The 20,479-nt window shown below is 39.7% G+C and overlaps 1 protein-coding gene across 2 annotated transcripts in view; it reads right to left on the bottom strand.

Annotated features, from left to right (window-relative positions):
* PLCB1 (phospholipase C beta 1) overlaps positions 1–3,944 on the bottom strand; it is a 684,403-nt gene extending 680,459 nt beyond the window's left edge. Inside the window, exon 1 of one of the 2 annotated variants that reach the window (XM_088789261.1) lies at positions 3,468–3,944. In XM_088789261.1, coding sequence (XP_088645387.1) covers positions 3,468–3,566 — 99 coding nt within the window. In that variant the 5' untranslated portion in view covers positions 3,567–3,944. The remainder of the gene's footprint in view (positions 1–3,467) is intronic. The other variant, XM_088789262.1, reaches the window with a different exon arrangement.
* Between the last annotated feature and the right edge of the window lie 16,535 nt (positions 3,945–20,479).

The raw sequence follows: 20,479 nt of genomic DNA, 5'->3' as shown, positions 1-20,479 counted from the left end.
CCTACTGTCTGTTGTGATGAGTAGTGCCTATCTCAAAGATTTTGACTACCACCCTTAGGGCATCTACAATCTCACCATGACTTTGGCAGGTAGCCAACAGATTATGCGGGGCACTGGAACCTCTGGGTGACACCTTCCGTTCCATATGATGGTCAGGACAATTAAAGCGCTTTAGCCACTCAAGCAACAAGAGATAATCTCTTCACAATTCTAATTAACCCGAAACTCATTTTCAAATGTTCCACTATGCTTTCTAATGGGCAATTAAGAATCTGTTTTATGAGTTTGCCCAGCCTGTCTCTTAAAGACCATAGAGCAATGTTCTATAATTTTGAAGCGAGATCTGATATTTGAGAGATTTTTAAAATTATTTCCAGCATTTACTTTTCCTCCAGACAAGCAGATGCAGATGTACTCTTAGGGCAGAGGGCAGCAGGTATTTTCCAAAGTCAGGGTCAAAAGGCCTCCTCTGCTCAAAGAAAGGAAGTCAGACTAGATGGCCTCACAAGAGTCTTCTCTCTTTCCTTTCCCTTTCTGACAATCTCACTACAAGCAGGTGAAAATGCTGAAAATTTTTTATGGCGTATGAGAAGTTGAAAAGAAATGTGTGAATGTGGGTTAAGCCAGTCAGAGCATCAGAGACAGGATTGTCCAGGATTATGTCATGAGGTCTTTCTACCTCTTAGGTACCAACTGGATGAATTTCTCAAAACGCAAATGGAGAGACAAAATTAAATTCCCAAACCAGCAAAAACTTACAGAGGCCCATAGGATTGTGCTATCACAATTTTCATGTTCTTTCACAAACCTTACCTCAGTGGTTTCAAAGTGCGTTTCCCCAGAACAGCGGCTTTAGCCTCATTCAAGATCTTATGAAAAAAGCAGATTCTCAGGCCCCACCTAAGACCTTCTGAATCAAAAACTGAGGGTGAAACCCAGCAATTTGTTACCAAGCCCTCCAGATGTTTCTGATGTGAACTTAAGTGTGAGAAGGGCTGCTTTATCCTACTGGTTACTCCGAACTATTAGCTAAAATAGGTAGAAAATGTGGTATTCTCAGTCTTGTGCAAGAGGCAGCAAAGATTGAGAGTTTAACTGATTAACCTAAAGTCACACAGCTGACCCACAATAGAACGAACAGCTAAATCCAGGATTTTGGACTCAAGATCTAGTTATTTTTCATCTTCAACACACAATCTCACTTAGATGCAATATAACTAGCCAGATCACCTCAACTGGCTTGATTCTAGAAGGAGGAGTAGAGGGGTGACACCTGGGGAAGATGCAGGCAACCTAAGAAAGTCTGGGTCCCTCTTAGTCCACCGAGCACTACAGAGGCCAAGAGAGGCAAGAAACTTGCAGGATGGTTCATCATATTCCGGATACTGTGACTCTGGGGTGCAATCTGAGTTCTTCCTTATAAAAGATCAGAGATTCTACTGCTCAGAGGGAGTACTTCTCACTTTGTTCAGATGGTGTTTCACTGGTGGCCTCTCCATTACTCTCATTGCATCACTCATAATTTCTGTATCAACTGTGTTCTTGATCATTTCCTGTCTCCTCTACCTACTATGTAAGTTCTGTACCATGCTAGGTACTTTAGTCTACTTTCCTCACCACCCGAGGATCTAGCTCAGGACCTGGCACTGGAAGCTGGGGAAGAAATATGTGACAAGTGCAAATAATAAAAATCATCTACCTGCATATATCAAAATATGTTTCCACAGAAGACCTTCACTTTCAAAGTGACACAGGATATTTTCTTCCAAACAAGACATTCTGGAGAATTATTTAAAATACAGTTAAAAATTATCACCGTGAATAAATCCCGAGCTTATGTTGGAATACGCTTTTTGTACTCTGCAAAGTCTCTTTCTCTTTTCCTTCTGCCCTTCATTCTTTCTCAGTAAATCCATCATCACAGCAGCTCTCTATTCAAGGATCTCAAGATGGACAGGATGGTTTTAGTTGTTAAACTGCATTTTCCTTTTTTGTTTTCCCTTGACACAAAGTGTTTAATCTATGTCTGAACTTATTGTCTATTCCATTTACAAAAAACATCCGGTCATTAGATTGGAACAGAAGGAGAAAACCGTAAAGTCTGCAGTAAAAGGATGTATGTTTACGCCCCTGGATACAGCGTTTAATAATTCGCCTGAGCTTTCAAGGAAGCTGTGGCTCATATTCCAAGTTCCATTTGCACTTCCAAGTGGACAAAATATACACACCGACCCACTCAGCTAAGTAATTGGATTCACTACCTGGAATATTTAAATTGTTCTCAGACATTGAAAAATGACTTAAGAAGATTAAAGAAAAATACTCTGGAGGATAATAGGCTATAATTTACTAGGTGGAAAATCTTTTCGGCAAGAAGTACACCTCAGTCTCCTGTAATTTCCCCGTTTAAGGAGATGTCTTAGTCATTTGAACGTGAATTTCCTTAGATTCTGGCAGCTCAGGTTAATTCCAGTGGGTTGTTCTTGTCAAACTTTTTGAATGGCACTCAGAACACAAAATTGATACGGTAATGTCCTCCACCTGAAGATGCCCGTGTTTTCAGCAACATTAAATTCAGTGTTTGAAGGCAACTGTCGGGGGGAGGACTCGTGGATCACTTGAATTCCTGGGGTTCAGGACTCACGTGAAACACTGGAGATCAGAGGCTGGGCTAAGCTCTGCCCCACCCGACAAAAGATGTGGGTAAACTGGGGTGGGGGAAGGATGTATTGACAGATGTGTTTCAAGTTGACGACTCCAGCCAGTTCAATTCTCAGGACCAGCCTTCCCCATTTGCCAGCAGGCCCACTGAGCCTCCTGGACCCCTCAATGCCCCCCCTTTTCTCTCTCTAGCCCTCCTCGGGTGTGTCCTCCCCAGCCCTTCTCAGGGCACCTCACTGCGGAGCCAAACGCTGAAGTTTGGTATCAATGACCACCTGTCGGCTGGACCACGGAGTCCTCTGCCGCGTGGGCTCCCATAAAAGCTCTAGGAGGGTTAGCAGTCACTAAACAGTTTCGGACTTCGCAGCTGTTCCTTCTTGAAAGAGGGCAAGGAGGTAATAGGGGTTCCTCTGCGGGTGGAGAGGGGCGCGTCTTGTTCACACCTCAGCGCTTTCCAGCTGGTCCCAACTTCACACTACACCACTTTCCAAACTCTCAGGACCCGCCACAAGGCAAAGCCCGCCCTTCCTAGTCCATTGGCCCCAAAGAGTGAAGACCCGCAAAGGGAGCTTGCCGGACCCAGTAGGAATATCAACCTAAGCCCGGAGAACACAGGAGCACGCGCAAAGACCCTGCTCTTTGCCCCTCGCCTGGGAAGTCGCCAACCTGTGCCGGGGAGGCCGCCCCTACCGGTTCGCGGTGCGCCCATTGCATAACGCGCCCCTCGCCCCACCCCCACGCCTCCCGCCCCACTGCTCTGCCCAGTGTCCCCGCCAGCGCCCCGAATCTGGCCCCCCAATACTTACATCATCCCACTTGACAAATTTTGTGCCCTTCTTGAGGCTGTCGGACACACACACGGGCTTGAGTTGCAAAGCGTGCACTCCGGGCTGAGCCCCGGCCATCTGGGCTCATCGGGGCTCCGGGCAGCCCGGGCGAGCGCGGCAGGGGACCCGGAGCGGGGCGCGGGGTACCGGCTCCTTTCTCTGCTCGCGAGGTGCTCGACTCAACTCCTCCGCCGGCCTCCGCGGGCCTCCTGGCCTCCGCACCTCCTCAGGCGCGGCTCAGCAGGCGGAGCACGCGGGGACCAGGCGCCCAGCCATGCCCCGGGCGGGACGCGGGGTCGGGCGCCCGCGGTGACTGCGGAGCCTCGGAGGGCGAGGAGAAGCCGAGCCGGGCAGCCGAGGCTGCCAGCTGCCGCCGGATACTGTTCTTCAGCCGCCGTCGCCTCCAAGCGCACCATTCAGCACATCCTCTATACACAGAGGGAGAAAGAGAGTGACACACGCTCGGCACCCCCCCCCCCGCTCCTTCCCCTCCTCCCTCCTCCCGCCCCCCCTTCCCCGCCACCCGCGCGCGCTCGTTCCCTCCTTCCCCCCGTGGCTTCCAGCACAACTTTGCGCGCTGGGTCAGGAGCCGGGAAGTGGGACCGCAGCGGCACCTTCCGGCTCCTGGGCCCCACTGCAGCCAACGCCTGCACCTCCTATGCGCCCTCTGAGCATGCCCGGTGCCCGGGTTGCAGGGGTGCCAGAGGTGTCCAAGAGCCCTCCGTTCCCTGGGGTTTTCTGGGGAACTTAAGCGGGAGCCTGTGAGTGTCTTTAGCTCCAAACTGGGGGGGAAAGGGCTCGTTAGGGAGGGATCACAGAGGCAACCCACAGCTTTCCCCTCCAGCTGGAGCTCTCCAGCGCCGGCCACAACCAGCGTTTTGAAAAGACAATTATTATTTATTAGTAGAGAAGAGAGCAATTGAGAGGCTTGGCGTGAGAGCTCTTTGGGGAAACAGCGCCGCGCCTGAGAGTTTGCAGCGCGCTAGTGTTGAAGCCCGGGCATGCAGTTATGCTTTTAACGTAGAAAGCCTGTCCTCAGAGAAGCAACGGTTTTATTTCCCAGAGACACAGAAGGCCCTATCGTGTGTGTGTGTGTGTGTGTGTGTGTGTGTGTGTGTGTGAGCGCGCGCGCGCAAGGCAAAGGTGTCTTTCCTATAGAAACTTGCTCGTTTAGGAACATAGGTCTAAGAATGTTCTATTTAACTCATTCAACAAACATTTCTCATTTCTTTTTTAAAAAGAAAGGGATAGTCCCATCAGAATGGATAAAATTTAGAAGACTGATAATACCAGTGAGGATGTGGAGTAACTGGAACTCTCATCTATTGCCAGAGAAAGTATAAAATGGTAAAGCCACTTTGGAGAACAGTTTCTTATAAAGTTAAACATTTGCTTACCATGGAACTCAGAACTTCCACTCCTAGGTAAATTTGCCCAAGATAAATGAAAACATGTTTACATAGACTTGTGAAGCAATGTTTATAGCTTTCATCATAATAGCCAAAACTGGAAATCACAAATATCAATCAGCAGGTGAATGAAAAATTGTGGTATGTCCACACAATGGAATAATACTCAGCAATAAAAAGGAATGGACATGCCACCACAATGATAAATCATACAGGCTTTAAGCCTAGAGAAAGAAACTGGACACAATACACTATGTAATTCCATTTGAGGGATTCTAGAATAGGCAAATCAACCTTTGTTGACAGAAAGCAGGTCAGTGGTTGCCCGTCGCCTGGAGTGGGCAAGGATTGACAGGGAAGGGAAGTTTTGGGGGTGACAGAAATGTTCCATGTTATGTGTGTACACTTTTGTCAAAACTCATAGAACTATACACCTAAAATTGGGGCATTTTATTGGAAGTAAATTATAAGTTGATTTTTAGAAAGAAGAAACAGAATATGAACAAAGAAAGAATGAGAGAAACATTGAAAAAGTGTGTATTGATCACCACCTATATGCTAGGCACTATGGTAGTCACCATAGATAACCTGGTGAACACAACCCAAATTCTGCTCGCATCTGGGGACCTTGCCTTGTTCTCGGAAGCCACTTGATACAAAGAATGCCTTTAAGGACTGACTTGTTTCATTTTGATCACATGTCACTAAACCAAAACCTGAGAATACTGTCCATAGAACTAACCAGCAGCCTTGGCTTGGCTAGTTACATCATAGAAGGCACCTGTCACATTCTCACATCACTTTTCTTTACTCTAGAAGACTGCAAAAAACAAAAAAACAAAAAACAAAAAATCCTCCACTTCCAGAGTTCCTGGCTTTCTCAATTATCCTTACAGCTGATCATACCACAGGTGTTCTTTTTTCTTTTCTGTCCTTTCTCACCACCATCCTCCCACCCTACCAACAATTTCTCAGTTATCTCCTGGAAAGATTATTGGTCAAGTAGGTTTTACTCACCAGAGTGACTTAGGAAAGCAGGACAGACAAGAGATGTACCCTCTACCAGAAGAAAGTGGAGAATTAGAAATGGGATCTAGATAAATGAGAAAGAAGATTGAGCCTCTTTGCGAGAGCTTATTGCATTATTGTTCTCTGTTCCTTGCCCTCATCTGCAGCCACACATTTTTCCATGTGACCTTGCAGTTTTCAATTAGACACCCTGTGTATTTATTCACCCCACTGATGTTGGACAATATGAATTGGTTTAGCCAATGGAATGCTAGAAGATGTGACATGAGCAAAGCCTTGAAATATGCTTGTGAGGTTGGTCTTGCCCTCTTGGGTTGCTTGTCATTGCCATGAGATAAACATATCTCATGGAAGCTATGTGAGGCAGACCTAGGCTCAATCTGCAGCTTGCAGAGAAATCCAACAAAATCCATCCTACATCAGCCAGAACCCAGCCAATCTGCAGATTTATGAGCATGAAAATAAATGCTCATTGTTGAATGACACTGAGCTGGGGTGGAGGGGGCATTTGTTACATACCATTATTGTGGCAATAACTGGTTGAGTCATTCATCTAGTATTCTTGATCCTTCCCAGCTGTTGTTGTGAATTTGACTGTAAGAAAGAGAATAAAGCTGTAGAATTCTGAACAGTGATTGTTTTCAACACAAACATGGGTTACAGGAGCTTCTTTTGCCAGCAAAAGAATGCAGTTTAATCCAGAAGGGCTGTGGGATAAACCCCTTCAACATGTACGATGAAGCTTACAGCAGCTTGATCCAATTCCCTCGTTTTCCACACCTCTGGATAAAGATAAAAGACAGAAACATTTTTAAAGTGGGGGGATTTTTGCCATGCAGAGGGACCTGTAAGAACATCCAAAATTCTGTGAGCCAGGCCTGTGATCCATCAAGTTCAGTGCTCTGCTCTGTTTTTAAAACAATAGTAAGGTCTAGTTTTTGTGTATCTGTGTGTGAGAGAGAGAAAGCACGGAATTGCCCTCTGGAACGTCAGCCTCAGGGAGTTGGCAAAGCTAAGCTTTATCGAGTACACACTAAGCCAGAGTACTAAGATAAGCATTTCCCAAACCCTCAGTAGCATAATCCTTACTATTCAACAGCATGCTCCACTCCTCTTTTTCTTGTAAGCAAACCCTGATTTGTTTCAGGTGACAATGTGCGTAGTTCAGAGAATGAACTATAATTGGTCTATTAGTCTAAACCAGGGGTGTCCAAACTGCGGCCTGCGGGCCAACTGTGGCCTGCAATCCATTGTTAATTGGCCTGCAGCAAATTCCAAAACTACATTTAGTTTACCTAAATAAACCAGGTGAGGCAATGCGTATTTCACCTCGAGTGAATGGCCCGGCTGTTTGTGTATTTTACTGCATATGGCCCTTGGTAAAAGACGTTGAAAAAAGTTTGGATACCCCTCGTCTAAACCAATTATAGAATCCCTTTTTTTTTTTTTTTTTTTTTTTTTTGTCTATGATTGGTTTAGGAGGTAATTAAGGGACCCACATCTGGCCAATGGATTGAGGGAGATGGGTCTTCTGGGAAACCTGTTTCTGTCTGTCTGTCTCTCTCTCTCTCTATCTCTCTATCTCTATCTCTATCTCCTCTCCCCCCTACCCTTTTCCCTTCTCTCAGTATGCTGCTGTGTAAAGAGGATAGCCAAGGGGAAAGATGCAAAGAATCTTGGTCCTTTATGAGATTGTTACCCTTTTGAACCATCTCTAGACTCCCTGATAAGTGAGTCAATAAGTGTCTTTATTGCTTAAACCTTATGGTTACTCTCCACTGATCCAGTGGATAATATTATCCCCCATTTTACTAATTATGAAACTGACATGGAAAGGTGAATTAACCTGCTCAAGGAGGCCATCCAACTTGAAACTGGGATCACGACCTAGGCCCTCTGACTGTAGAACTTGTCTCTTGACCACAATACCAGGCACTTCTACAACCTCCAACTCAGATCTGAGCAGTTTCTCCCTACTTTTGACCACAATATATTATAGTGTAAATATTCCCAATTACCCTAAAAAACTGATCGTGGTTTTATGTAGCCCCATCTTTTATCAGTTCATAACTCACTTTAGTCCTGCCACAGTGGGAAGGATAGGTGTTTCGATTTGAGCAGACATATGTTCTAATGGCCAGTTCTACCAATTACTATGCGGCATTGGGAAAGTCTCTTACTCATTCTGAAATACAATGTCTCATGTGTTAACGGATAAATAATAATGATGATGAAAGCTTATTATTATGTGACAGGTACTGTTCTCAGGGTTTGAAACTTTTAGTGCATTAATCCTCACATTAATTAACCCTATGACCTGGATTATATTAGTATCTGCATTTTATAATGGAGAAAACTGAGTCAGGGAAGGGTTAATTGCTTAGCTAAGATTTTTCAGCTAGTAAGTAGAAGAACCAGAATTCAAACCCAGGCAGTTTGGCCCTAGAACCCGCACATTTAATCACCACACTGCACTATCTTGAAGAATTATTGTAAAAATCAAATGAAATTATGCATGTCAGTCTCTGTCATATAGTGCTAAATAGTAGTAGTTAATGAATTTATAATTATTCTAAAATTGTACTATATTGCTTTATGTGCCCTAGAATAAGTTTTTACATGCAGTATTCAAAGACGGCATGCTAATTCTGTGGTCTGTGATTTTGTCAACTCCTTCGCCTCCATTGATTCTAAAAACTTGAATCCTATCCATTTTCATCTCTAACCTTCTAGAATTCAAAAGCTGTTTTCCATTAGGAATAAACGAGTTCTAATTGCATCTAAGCATCAGGCTTCCTCTAGCTCTATCCTTTTTGAAATAACAGAGAAACATGAAGAAAAACTGTGCAAAACTAGCTTTATAATAACTACATCTGGGTTACATTACATAGTCTTTGGCACATCGAACCCTCCATGTGTGCTGCTCCATACTCTTTCCCTGCCTGGGCGTCTGAAATGAAGGTGATCCCCATGGTGACCTTGGGAGCCAGGCATTGAAGAAGGCAGAGCCTCTGTTACTGTGGGTCACTAAATGACTGCAGGGCGAAGGTCACCTGACTATACTGGGGGGTGTTCACCTCCCCAGTATAGTCACATGAACCAGAAATACATTTTTAGAGTATTTAAGCTAAGAAATAAATGTCATTAGCATCACTGTTATCATCATTACATTTCACGTGTGAGATAAGGTTGGTACATCTTAGATGGTAAATAAGAACATGAGTCATGGTGAAATTGCCAAGTTCTGGACTCAGTGAGATCTGTTTTCAGGTAAAACATTGAGTTACAGAGATTCAAAAGAAGATAACCTAAAATTATCACTGGTGCATGGGAAAAAGCTATACTATTTCTACCATTGGAAGTTCTTATTTGGACCCTTTCTTAATAGCACAGTGTATTTTCTCTAAATTCTAACACATAAAAGAAAAAAACCTTTCAGATTGCTTTAATGATGTTACAAAAATGGTGGGGCTCTTTTTTTCTTGAAAAACAAGAAATATGACTTGATATTCGTTTAGGCTCTATTTTACCCTTCATTTATAACAAATGCAAACATTTTCATTGAAATCTGAGTGATCGCCTTAAACACCATTTTGAAAAGAAGAATTTGGAAGCCCAGATCTAAAAATTTTTAAGGACAGACTCTCTCAGCAGAATCTGGATTTCACAGCAAATGCAGGTGTTTGGGACTGAGGAACCTGGAAACAGTGCTTCAAGACTGATAAGAAGCATGAAAACCCTCCAACATGTAGACTGAGACACACAAGTGTCAATATATAATCTTTAGAAGTCAATTTATCTTCCAGACATATACCTTCCTTGTTCTATAAAAATAAACATCAGCACACCTCTATCTTCTCACTTCAAATATAACCACCAAGCTGTGTGTCTCTAGTGATATCTCAACAGAATTTAAAGGAAATTTCTTTTTATTTGAGCTTTTAAACACTGTGAATGGATTCACATTTTTACAAAATCTTCTATTTTATTGAATGGTTTCAGGTAATAATCCTCTTCCTAATTAAATCCTCTTCCTAGTGAATGTCTACAATTTTCTACCTCTTATTCTTGTACAAAGATTTTAATCACCATTTACTAATACAATAACAGTTTAAAATATGGGTAACCATCTTTTTCAATTTCCAGGGCTTTTACAAGATTTTGACTTTGTAAAAGAACAAAGAACATAACTTTGTTTCAGATCAAGACTTCTTTTTTTCTGGCATTCTCTCATTTCAACTTTAGTTGCCCCACCTTAGAGATCTAAGAGCAAACTCTTTGGTTAGAACTACTGATATTATTATGTAAAACATACAAAGGCAGTGTGGGGAAGCTGCTTTTCAAGGAGGCTCTGTTAGAGAGGCTCTAGTCTGTCCAGTATCCATTCTCCTAGAGTCCATTAACAAGACCCCAGTGGCTCAAATCCTCAGGAGTTCCCAGGGGGGAAATTTGGAACTGGCCTCCTTCCACAGAGGGCAGGAAGAGAACAAAGAAAGAGGCAGACCACTCCGGATTGGTACATGGCAGGCTTACTAAGCAAGACACTTACATATGAGACTTGTCTGGGCAACCACAAGACAAATAGATCTCTACACTTGCCTGCCAGAATCTTAAAAGTGTATATATTAATGGGATTCAATCATGTATCCAGTCCAGATTAGCTCAACAACACATTGCTCTCTGAAGGCTGCATCCTTGAAAACAGCTCCCACTGTGGGAATAGTGGGTGGAACATACACATATCCCAGGGACGGAGGAGGGGTGAAGAGCCTACAATTACCCAGGTCCAGCTTAAGGGGCAAACCAGTGGTAATGTCCTCTTGATGATGTCTTTCGACAGACTCCAAGTTAATGTGGAATAGCAACGTGCTTTGTTCACCTCACCTCCTTCCTCCTTCTTGCTCCATGGAATGTTCACTTGATGCCTAAAATTCCTCCCGGAGGTGACCTTGAGAATGGAAGCCATGAGCTAGGCTGTAAAGCAGAACAATAGAAATCATTGGGTTTCCCAGCCATCAATCACCTTGGATCATTTAAATTTTAAATGAGAAAAAAAGTAAGTTGGGGGCTGGCCCAGTGGCTCAGGCGGTTGGAACTCCGTGCTCCTAACTCAAAAGGCTGCTGATTCGATTCCCACATGGGCCAGTGAGCTCTCAACCACAAGGTTGCCGGTTCGATTCCTCAACTCCCGCAAGGGATGGTGGGCTGCGCCCCCTGCAACTAACAATGGCAACTGGACCTGGAGCTGAGCTGCGCCCTCCACAACCAAAATTGAAAGAACAACAACTTGACTTGGAAAAAGTCCTGAAAATACACACTGTTCTCCAATAAAGTCCTGTTCCCCTTCCTCAATAAAATCTTGAAAAAATAAATAAATAAATGTTTCTATCTTACTTACACTCATATAATTTGGGGGGTTTCAGCCACAACTAATCTTAACTGTCGTAGAAACAAATACCGTTCAAGGAATTTAAAACAAGAACCAAACAGCAAAACACAGAATACTCAGGTAGCTTCTAGTGCTATTGTTTTTATTCCATATCCGTTCTCTAAGGGCTTTCAATGCTCTGTGCCAGCAGGTTAGGTGAAAAGGTCTTTTGTTTTTTCCATGTATTTCCCCTGAAGAAATTGCTGGTTCTCATTTGTTCCAACAATTCACAATTAGTATAGAAATACTGGTTTTCATGGAAAAAAATCATATTCAAAGTATTTGCAAGGATAGGTAATGAGGGAGCTAGCACAATGATGCATTTTAATAAAAATAAGTCCAATGTTACTGCAGCAGCTACAGAATTAGAAATAGGTGTCGCCATTTATGTCAATCTATGATGATTTACAGAGACGGTAAAGTTTTGCTTTTTCTTACTTGAATACCATCTTTTACATTAATGCTAACATTATAATATGCTAGGAAATTAACAGAAGAAGGGTTTGGATGATCTCATTCTTCTCTAACTAAATAGCACGACTCAAAATAAAGAAATATATTTCAGCGTCCTTCAGATTTTAAATACTAAAATAATTAAATAATCCCATATCATTGTTGCCCCAGCTTTGTGACGCCAAACTGTCATGTAGATAAATAACACACTGAGTCATATAGATAAATGATAATGTTGAGTAGGATTTTGCATTCACAAAAAGAGTACAGGTTAGAACTTTCAGGTAAATCAACATTTGAATCAATTTGTACATTTACATGTTAGATAAGTAGAGATATTTTATAAACATATATGCATTTTCTTACTATATGTTACCTCCATTGGTACATATTGAATGTCAGATTCTGATACACAAATATGTACAAATAGCAGAGAAAAAGAGCTAAACCAAGTAACAGCAGTGATTATGTTACAAATTAAAAAGAAAAATAACTTGGAAAATGGTTTATTTAAAATTGTTGTAAAAATTTTTCAAATCATCAATGTGAAGATGCAAAACACATCCCCTGTGCTTGACTACAGAGGGAAAATGAAAATGCCTTAAAAACAAGTAGTCACTTTTGTTTTGGGGGTTGGTTAACAAAAAAGAGAAAAATTGAGTTGCGAATAAAGACAATGAAGAGGACCTCCACCCCCAACAAATTATAATCTGTTATTGGAGCTTTGTTGCCACTGCACCTTCCAAACAATGTGTAATTTGCAATGATTCTACATTCTAATTCTAATCTTACCTGAAGATAATAATTCGATCTCCTGTTACCTATTCAAATTAATTTATTAGAGAGAATATAATCCTTAGTTCTGTGGGCAGGGATGGACAGACATTTTAAGTAAAAGTCAGAGAGTAAATATTTTTGGCTTTGTGGGTCAGATAGTCTCTATCACAACTATTCAACTCCACCATTATAGACTGAAAAGAGCCAGACAATGTGTAAATAAATGGGTGTGTCTGTGTTCTAATAAAACTTTATTTACAAAAACAGGTGGCTGGCTAGATTTGGCCAATAGGCTGCACATTTCAAACCCCTTTTTTTATAGGAAGAAAGAAGTTCAATTTCTTGAACCTTTCCCTTAAAGTAATTGAGTATGTATTGCCTCATAAGTCTATCGTTTATTTCTCTGTGGCATGGAAAGCATAGCTTTAATTAATTCTACTAATATACTATAAACAAGTAAGCCCACATAATGCAGCAGACCTGAAGCAGGATGTGTTTCATATATGCAGACAAACAACCGTCTGAACTAGGTGAATATATAATTTTGGCCCAAAACAATGCCATAGCAACAAAAACAGCCTGCAAGAACAAAACCCACAAAAAGAAAAATCTAAGGAAATCACTTTGCAAAATACGTGTTCCCCATAAAATGGTGGTTGATGTATCTGATTTATAACTGTTCACATTAATCTTTCCTGCAAATATGTGAGAAATACAGTTATTAAAATAGCATTTCTCTTTAGCATTATTTGTATAAATGAAATATAAAACTGCATCAAGTATATATAGATAATAGCCTAGCTCTCATTAAATATGGCTAAGATATGGTCTCTGGGGTTTCTCTGCAACTCCATACGTGTCCAAGAATAGCATAGTCACTCAGAAGATGTTAATTGAGTTCCTACTGTGTGATAGGCAATCTATGGGACTTTGTTATCAGTTATCTCTCTTTTATGGCAACCTATGCAACCTAGTAAATGCTAAGCTTATGTATGGTATTATTTGCAATCTAGTAAATGCTAAGCTTATATATGGTATCATTTAGCACCTTGCTATTCAATATGTGGTCCATAAGCCAGCAGCATCGGCACCACTTGGAAGCTTGGTAAAGATACAGATTCTTGGATCCCACCGCAGACCTACTGCATCAAAGTGTGCATTTCAGCCAAAAGCCCAAGGGACTGGTATGCAAACTGGAGTTGAGAAGTGCTTGTGTAGAGTATTAGTTCCACAGTCAAGTAAGTGATTCTTCAATGTCCTGGAGTCCTGGTTCCAACTTCCTTAGGAACTAATTTCTTATCAAGGAATTATCTTGGCATTGAGGAGAATCTAACCATTTTATTATATATAAAATAATCATAGTACCTTCTAGGCATGTATGTTAAGCCTCATTTCGTGTGATATGTATTCCTAACAAAATAGCTGAAGCCAACTCCGTGTAATGGAATCATATGCTACATTTGATGGACTGATGAATTTGGGCAAAAAATCCATGTTGATTCCACACTCCGTGGGTAACATACCAGTCAGCTAGTGACTTATGTTAAATTTTGTTTTTATGTGCTGTCGTAGAAAACTAAGATTGAAACACATGAGAAAACTAACATACTGCTTAAATTTCGATACTCAGAGAATTCATCTGTCTGAATGCCTTCCCTTTTTTCATCCCTGAATGTTGAGAGAATTGATTTTTGTCCTCATAGTACAATGACTAATGCTACTTGGAAAAAGGGCACTACATGATTCTAAGTTGCTAATATTTGATACTTGAATTTTTAAATATTTAGATTACTTATTTATGTAATTGTCTCCTTTGTATATATTTTATTTTTAATCCCTCATTTAGTCAAAGACTTTTATAAATTTTGTTGAAACCAATTATTATCTTGGTCCATTTTGGAAGCATCTCTCCTTTTGTAATAAAATATATCCTATATTTATATATGTTTATACTGTATAGTGCATTGTTCCTAGCCTACAAGCCTGTGCAGCATGTTATTGTATAAAACAACACAAGATTAAATCAAGCACAAGAGAAGATGATGCAATCAAGGGATGTGGTAAACATGACATGTATGAGTCTGCTGCTGGCACAACACAGCATATTGTTTAACAGCAAATGTTTTTTATAAGTAGAAAGAGTATATTCTCCAAAATAATGATAAAGGAATGGTATAGTAAATACATAAAGCAGTACCATAATCACCTGTTATCAAGTATTATGTGCTGTACATAATCGGGTGTGCTGCACTTTTATGTGACTGGCAGTGCAGTAGATTTATTTATACCAGCATCACTACAAACACTCAAGTTCTACATTGCGTTGCAACATTACAACAGTGGCCATTTCACTAGGTGGTAGGAATTGTCCATCTCCATTGTATGTCTTTTGGGACCGTATGTGTGGTCTCCCATTGACTGAACGTTCATTATGCAGCACATGACTGTACTTGTTTTTTTAATTTCAAAGGAAGGGTCAGAAGGAGAAGGCTGGTCACTACTTTCTTGTTGACTATCCTTAGTTATAAAGTTGCTTGACAGGTTTGGGTTCTCAATAACGTCAGATTAAATCTACAGATAAAAGGTAGACAAAGAACTGCAATACTCACAAGAGGGGAAAATATGTTTCATTTCTAGAAAACGGTTGCTAAGTAATCATGGTGTTGTCAGTGTGTATGCGTGTTTGCGTGCCTGTGTGTGTGTGTATGTGTGTGTGTGTTCATGTTTAAAAAGCAAACCTGTTTATTTTGGGAAATAGTTATCTTCATTTTTCAAAACATTGAACCAATAAGAGCAATGTCATAGATACATTATTTTTAATATTTATATTTTATTTTCATCAAATTACACAAACAGGCAGTTTTTAAGTTCTAAGTAAATCTGGAAAGCTTCTTAGAAGTAGAAGCAACCTCCTGTCCCAACCCCACCAAATTTCCTCTCATCACATATAAGTACTTTCAATTATTTTACCATTTGGCTCCGTATCATTAAATAATATATTTATATTACTACTTAATTCACTTTGTCCACTATCTGTTGTTCACTATCAATATGGAAGATGAGTAATTTGCTTTTTGTAATATATTTTCCTCATCATTTCCTTGCCCTCATTATCCCCAAATTGTATGTAGATTTATCTTTGTTTGGTTAGTCTATATTTCATGTTTACATTCTTATTACTATATAAACCACTATTTATTACTATATTGGTTTATATAGTAATAACAATGTATATATATATAAATATATATATTATTTCTTTGTATATATGTGTACATATGTGCTATTTACAGCTGTCATGCAACTGTCATAATTACTTTTCATTTCCTGCACAATGTTTTTTTTCCCTATGCCTTGTTGTATCATTTGATCATCTTGTTTTGTACTTAAACTAATTCAAGATAAATAGAGCCTCAATATTAAAATCTCCTTGTGATATCTGCAAATACATTGGATTCTCTCACTCTCTTTTCCTGCAGAAATCTTCCCTGAGACTTCAATTAGGAATCCAATCTGGATTCTCTGCCCTCTGGGTGTCTGTACCAATTTCCTGGAGGGTTCCCTTCATCATCAAGCTGAGAATTCTCTTTGCCTCATTGCTATGGTTGGAACTTCCAATACTTGCTTCTTCATTTTTCATTAACCCTATTATTTTCAAGGATTTTACCTTTATGTGGATTTCTGAGTAAATGTAAAAAGGAGGTAAATTATTTGAGAGCTGACATGTATGAAAATGCTTGTATTCTGTCCTTTACAATTAATTGATATTTTTGCTAAACAGGAAACTTATAGTTTAAAAGTCATTTTCTCTCAAAATTCGGAAGTCTTTCTTTCATTGTCTTTTAGCTTTTGAAAAATCAGATTCTCTTTCTTGATCCTTCATGTGAGAAAAATTTGTTTTTTCTCTCAGGAAATGTGTTGGACATTCTCTTTGTCCCCAGTGTTCTGAATCTACATGAATTTTGGACTTTGGCCTGGGTTATTTTCATTCACTATGCTGGACATTCATTGGGCTATTTTAGTTTAGAAAATCATGTCTTATAGTTCTGGGAAATGTTCTAGACTTATTTCATTGATTACTTCCTCAATTTTTTCTCTTTCTGGGATACCTCCTGTTTTGGATATTGGACCTTGTAGTTTGTTCCTCTAATATTCTTACCCTTTCTTTCCTGTCTTTGTCATTTTGCTCTTTCTGTGGCATTTTCTAACTTTACTTTTCAACTCTTCTGTTTCAGTTTTCCTTTCTGCTGTCATGTTTTTTTTATTTTGAAGTGCCAGGTTTTGTTCTTCAGATGATCATTTTTATGGCATCCTAGCCTCATTTCAAATTTTCTCCATAATGTTAATTTACTTTACTTTTGAAGTCTTCTTCTAGGGGTTAGTCTTTGTTCCAACCTCATTGCTTTCTCCTGCTTGCTTCTTCTCTAGTTTGCATATCAGACACTTCCCACAAATACCTGGTGATCTTTGGCTGCTGGTTTATTGCAAAGAGTGGAGAAACAAAAAAGGCTGATGGAAAGCTCTAACTGCCTGGGCAGAGTGTGGCTCATACTGTAGGTTAATCAGATCGGACTATTTCCTTGGGTAACTTCAGTATCAATATTTTTAGCCTTTTCCCTTATGTTGGTCAGATTTCCCAGCAAAGATTCTTCCTTGGGTTAGGATATGTGTATATTTTAAAGTAAGCGTGACTTCTATCATTATTTACAAAATGCTTACTAAGTGTTTACTTTAAGCACATTACCTTCTGTGTCATTATAATAATCCTATGAGATGAGTAACATTATTATCCCCAATTTAAAGGTGAGGAAATGAGATTTAGGGAGGTGAACTCTCCCCCTTATCAATGCAATCACTAGGGATGTAGGAGCCAGGATTTGAATGCTTAACTCAGCTTTCTCCAACATAGGCTTAAAATCATTATTATTATTTAAAAATGTTATAAATATCCTACTTAAATAAATACATGAATTCAGTCAATAGGAGGTTATGATAGATAATCAGTAAATAAAAGCCAAAATAGAACTTTGAAACCGAAGGCTGGAACATGATTTTAATCTCCACACATAGCATGTAGATGGGCTCAGGCCTTTGGGTTCAAAAGCAACTCAGCATTCCCTAAAGAGAATGAGAACTTGAGAGAAACAAGAATTCTAATTATAACTTAGGAGAGTGAACTATTAGACTAGCAGTAGTTTTCCCATAACTCCTACTACATACACACTGTATACATTAACTGATGTTTTAAAGCCTGACTAAAACTAGCAAAACCATTCCAAGTTGCAGAATAACGTAAAAGATTATTTTCCTACTTCATGACTACTTTGAAAGCTATCAATTCCTCTAAGTGTATTACTGCTACGTTTTATAACTTCTGACTTTCTCCTGTGTGTGACCATGGCCAGACAGCTGCCTCTGTTAAATTCTGAAATACCGAAAACCGTCAGTGAAGTTACAGTCACTGTTTTCTTAATTATCTAATTTTATATTGTCTGTAGTGATTTTAGTGATTTCATTTTAATTACCTGGTTTTACTTTTCCAATAATATCCTTTAACTCTCTTTTCTCCATATTTAATATTTACACAAGTAAAAATAAATTGTTGCTAACAAAGGCCAAGAAAAACGTTATGGCCCTTGATCTAAATTCCTCTTTGAAACTCCATGTTTAAATGAAGAAATAGTCTACAGCTGCAGAAGCAAAGAATTGTAAATACCACCACCCTCTACGACCTACACAAACTTTTTAGTGATTAGAGGTACAAGTAAGTATGTTATATAACTGCCCTTTGGATTAAGGCTCATATTTCCAAATATGACTAAGATAACTTTCCTCCCTCTAAAAAAATACAAGCAAGTAAGATGGAAGTTTTCAGACAATGACATATATTTATTCTATAAATTAAATCCAATATGTAAAGTAAATAGCAGTTTATAAACTATCGTGTTATAAGTAGTGGCTGAGAAGGTTGTCACACTACCAGTTACTGCATCTGATTCAATTGCTCAAGTAGCACAAATGGGACGTTTCAGATATTAATAAATGTATGTCAGCCAAACTTGTACATTCATAAAAATACTTGGCATGTCTTATAGACCCCTCTAAGTACAAAGTTGGCTTGCTCTATGAAAGCTTCTTGTTATAGTGACATGCTGGTGTAGCAATGTCCAAATTTTTAAAGCTTCGCAGATGTTCGTAAGCCCTTGACTATTTCTCATAAGAAAATTCAAGTAGAGTAGTATGGTAGATTGAATGCAAAAATGACCCCAATTCTCTACCTTTCCCTGTAGCCATACCCTTTGCAATGTGATTTTGCAGCTTCTCGCACCCAGCAGTGGAGACTTTGTCTACTCCTCAAATCTGGGCTGGTATTGTGACTCTGCCCAGAAGAATAGTGAAGAAGTGGCAATATGACAGTCTGAGCCTAAACCTCAACCATGTCCAGCCACCATGAGAATAAGTCCTAGATTGCCTGCTGGATGGATGTGAGAATCCAAGGGAAAAATGCTTAGTCATTCCAGCTGAACCCATCCTAAACCAGCTTATAGCCAGCCCACCCCCAAATGTGTGATAGAACCCAGCAAAGGTCAAGCGAGTTGCCTCCCAACCCACAACTGACCGCAGACATATGAGTGTGTCCAGCTAATATCAGAAGACCTGTCTAGCTGACCCACATACTCATAAGCAGTCATAAATGTCTGCTGTTGTAAACCATTGGGTTTGGGGATAATTTATAACACAGCATTGTAGCACCAATAGATAAGTGATATGAGCATGGCTATCCCTAGCTGTTAAACCAAAATGTTAATAAACTTATAGAATACTTTTTTTTGTTATTGTTTTTTAAATTAGTTCTTTCTCTGCGGATCCAGGGCTTCTTCCACATGATCAAAGTCATCCAGGTCATGACTTTCCTATTTTCTTTATAGAAATTCTAAAAAATTCCATTTTCACAAAATCTGACTCTAATATGAGTCAGGAGTAACAAAGAACTACTTACGTAACATAAAAATAAATTGACGTATCAAATGTTATGACTCATCATCTACACTAACCTAAGAGTAGTTTCCATTTTTATAGATGCTTGATTTTTTCAAATCCTTACTCTTTTAGTTCTAGAGAAAATTCAGGAAGTAAATATTCTTATCCTCCCCATTTCTCACACAGGAAATCTGAATCTTAAAACTAGTAAGTGACTTTTCCATTTTTATGCAACTTACCACAAAAGGTTGAAATAAAAGTACCTTTCGTCTACTTTAATTAGGACATGCTAATAGTCCCATGGACTATTCTGGAGAAAACAAAGTACAATATTTGTACTTTGTTTCAATACCTTTCAAATATTTAATGTTAATGTTTTTGCTTGATAGCTATATATTATGTGATTGCAATATCGTATAATTAGGTAGCACTTCAGAGATTTCAAAACCCTGAGGGTATAGGAAGGGAAGTTAAATGTCTCTTTGGGTAGATGAAAATGCCAAAGTTTAGAGAGGTTAATGAGTTCACTAGGATCATAAAATGATGGAACCAGATGTGTTTCATCCCAGTTTGTAGACATCAATACTAGAAGCCTGAGCCTGACCCTTAGCTTGAAAGAGATGCATTCAGGTCATTTCCTTAATATTCTGTGTGTACAAGTTACACACCAATACAGCTGAGATCATCATGGCCTAAGAGGAAAAGCTGTGCCAAGTAAGTTAAAGGGGAGAGTCTCCTGCCGGTTTAGCCAGGGTTGAGCAGTGCTGAGACTTTGCAAGTTAGGACTCCCTCAGACACACCACACAGAAGACTCTATTCATGAAGAAATAAACAAAATTGATTCATTGGCTTCTGTTGTGTGTGTTCCTTGGAGTTCATAGTCAGAACGATCTTTGAATCAGTATATTGTTCTC

This window comes from Rhinolophus sinicus, chromosome 13, assembly GCF_057876585.1.
Source record: "Rhinolophus sinicus isolate RSI-liver-muscle chromosome 13, RSI-T2T, whole genome shotgun sequence".
Classification (NCBI taxonomy): domain Eukaryota; kingdom Metazoa; phylum Chordata; class Mammalia; order Chiroptera; family Rhinolophidae; genus Rhinolophus; species Rhinolophus sinicus.
The sequence above is the reverse complement of the archived record's forward strand: the minus strand, read 5'-3'. Positions and strand labels throughout refer to the sequence as shown.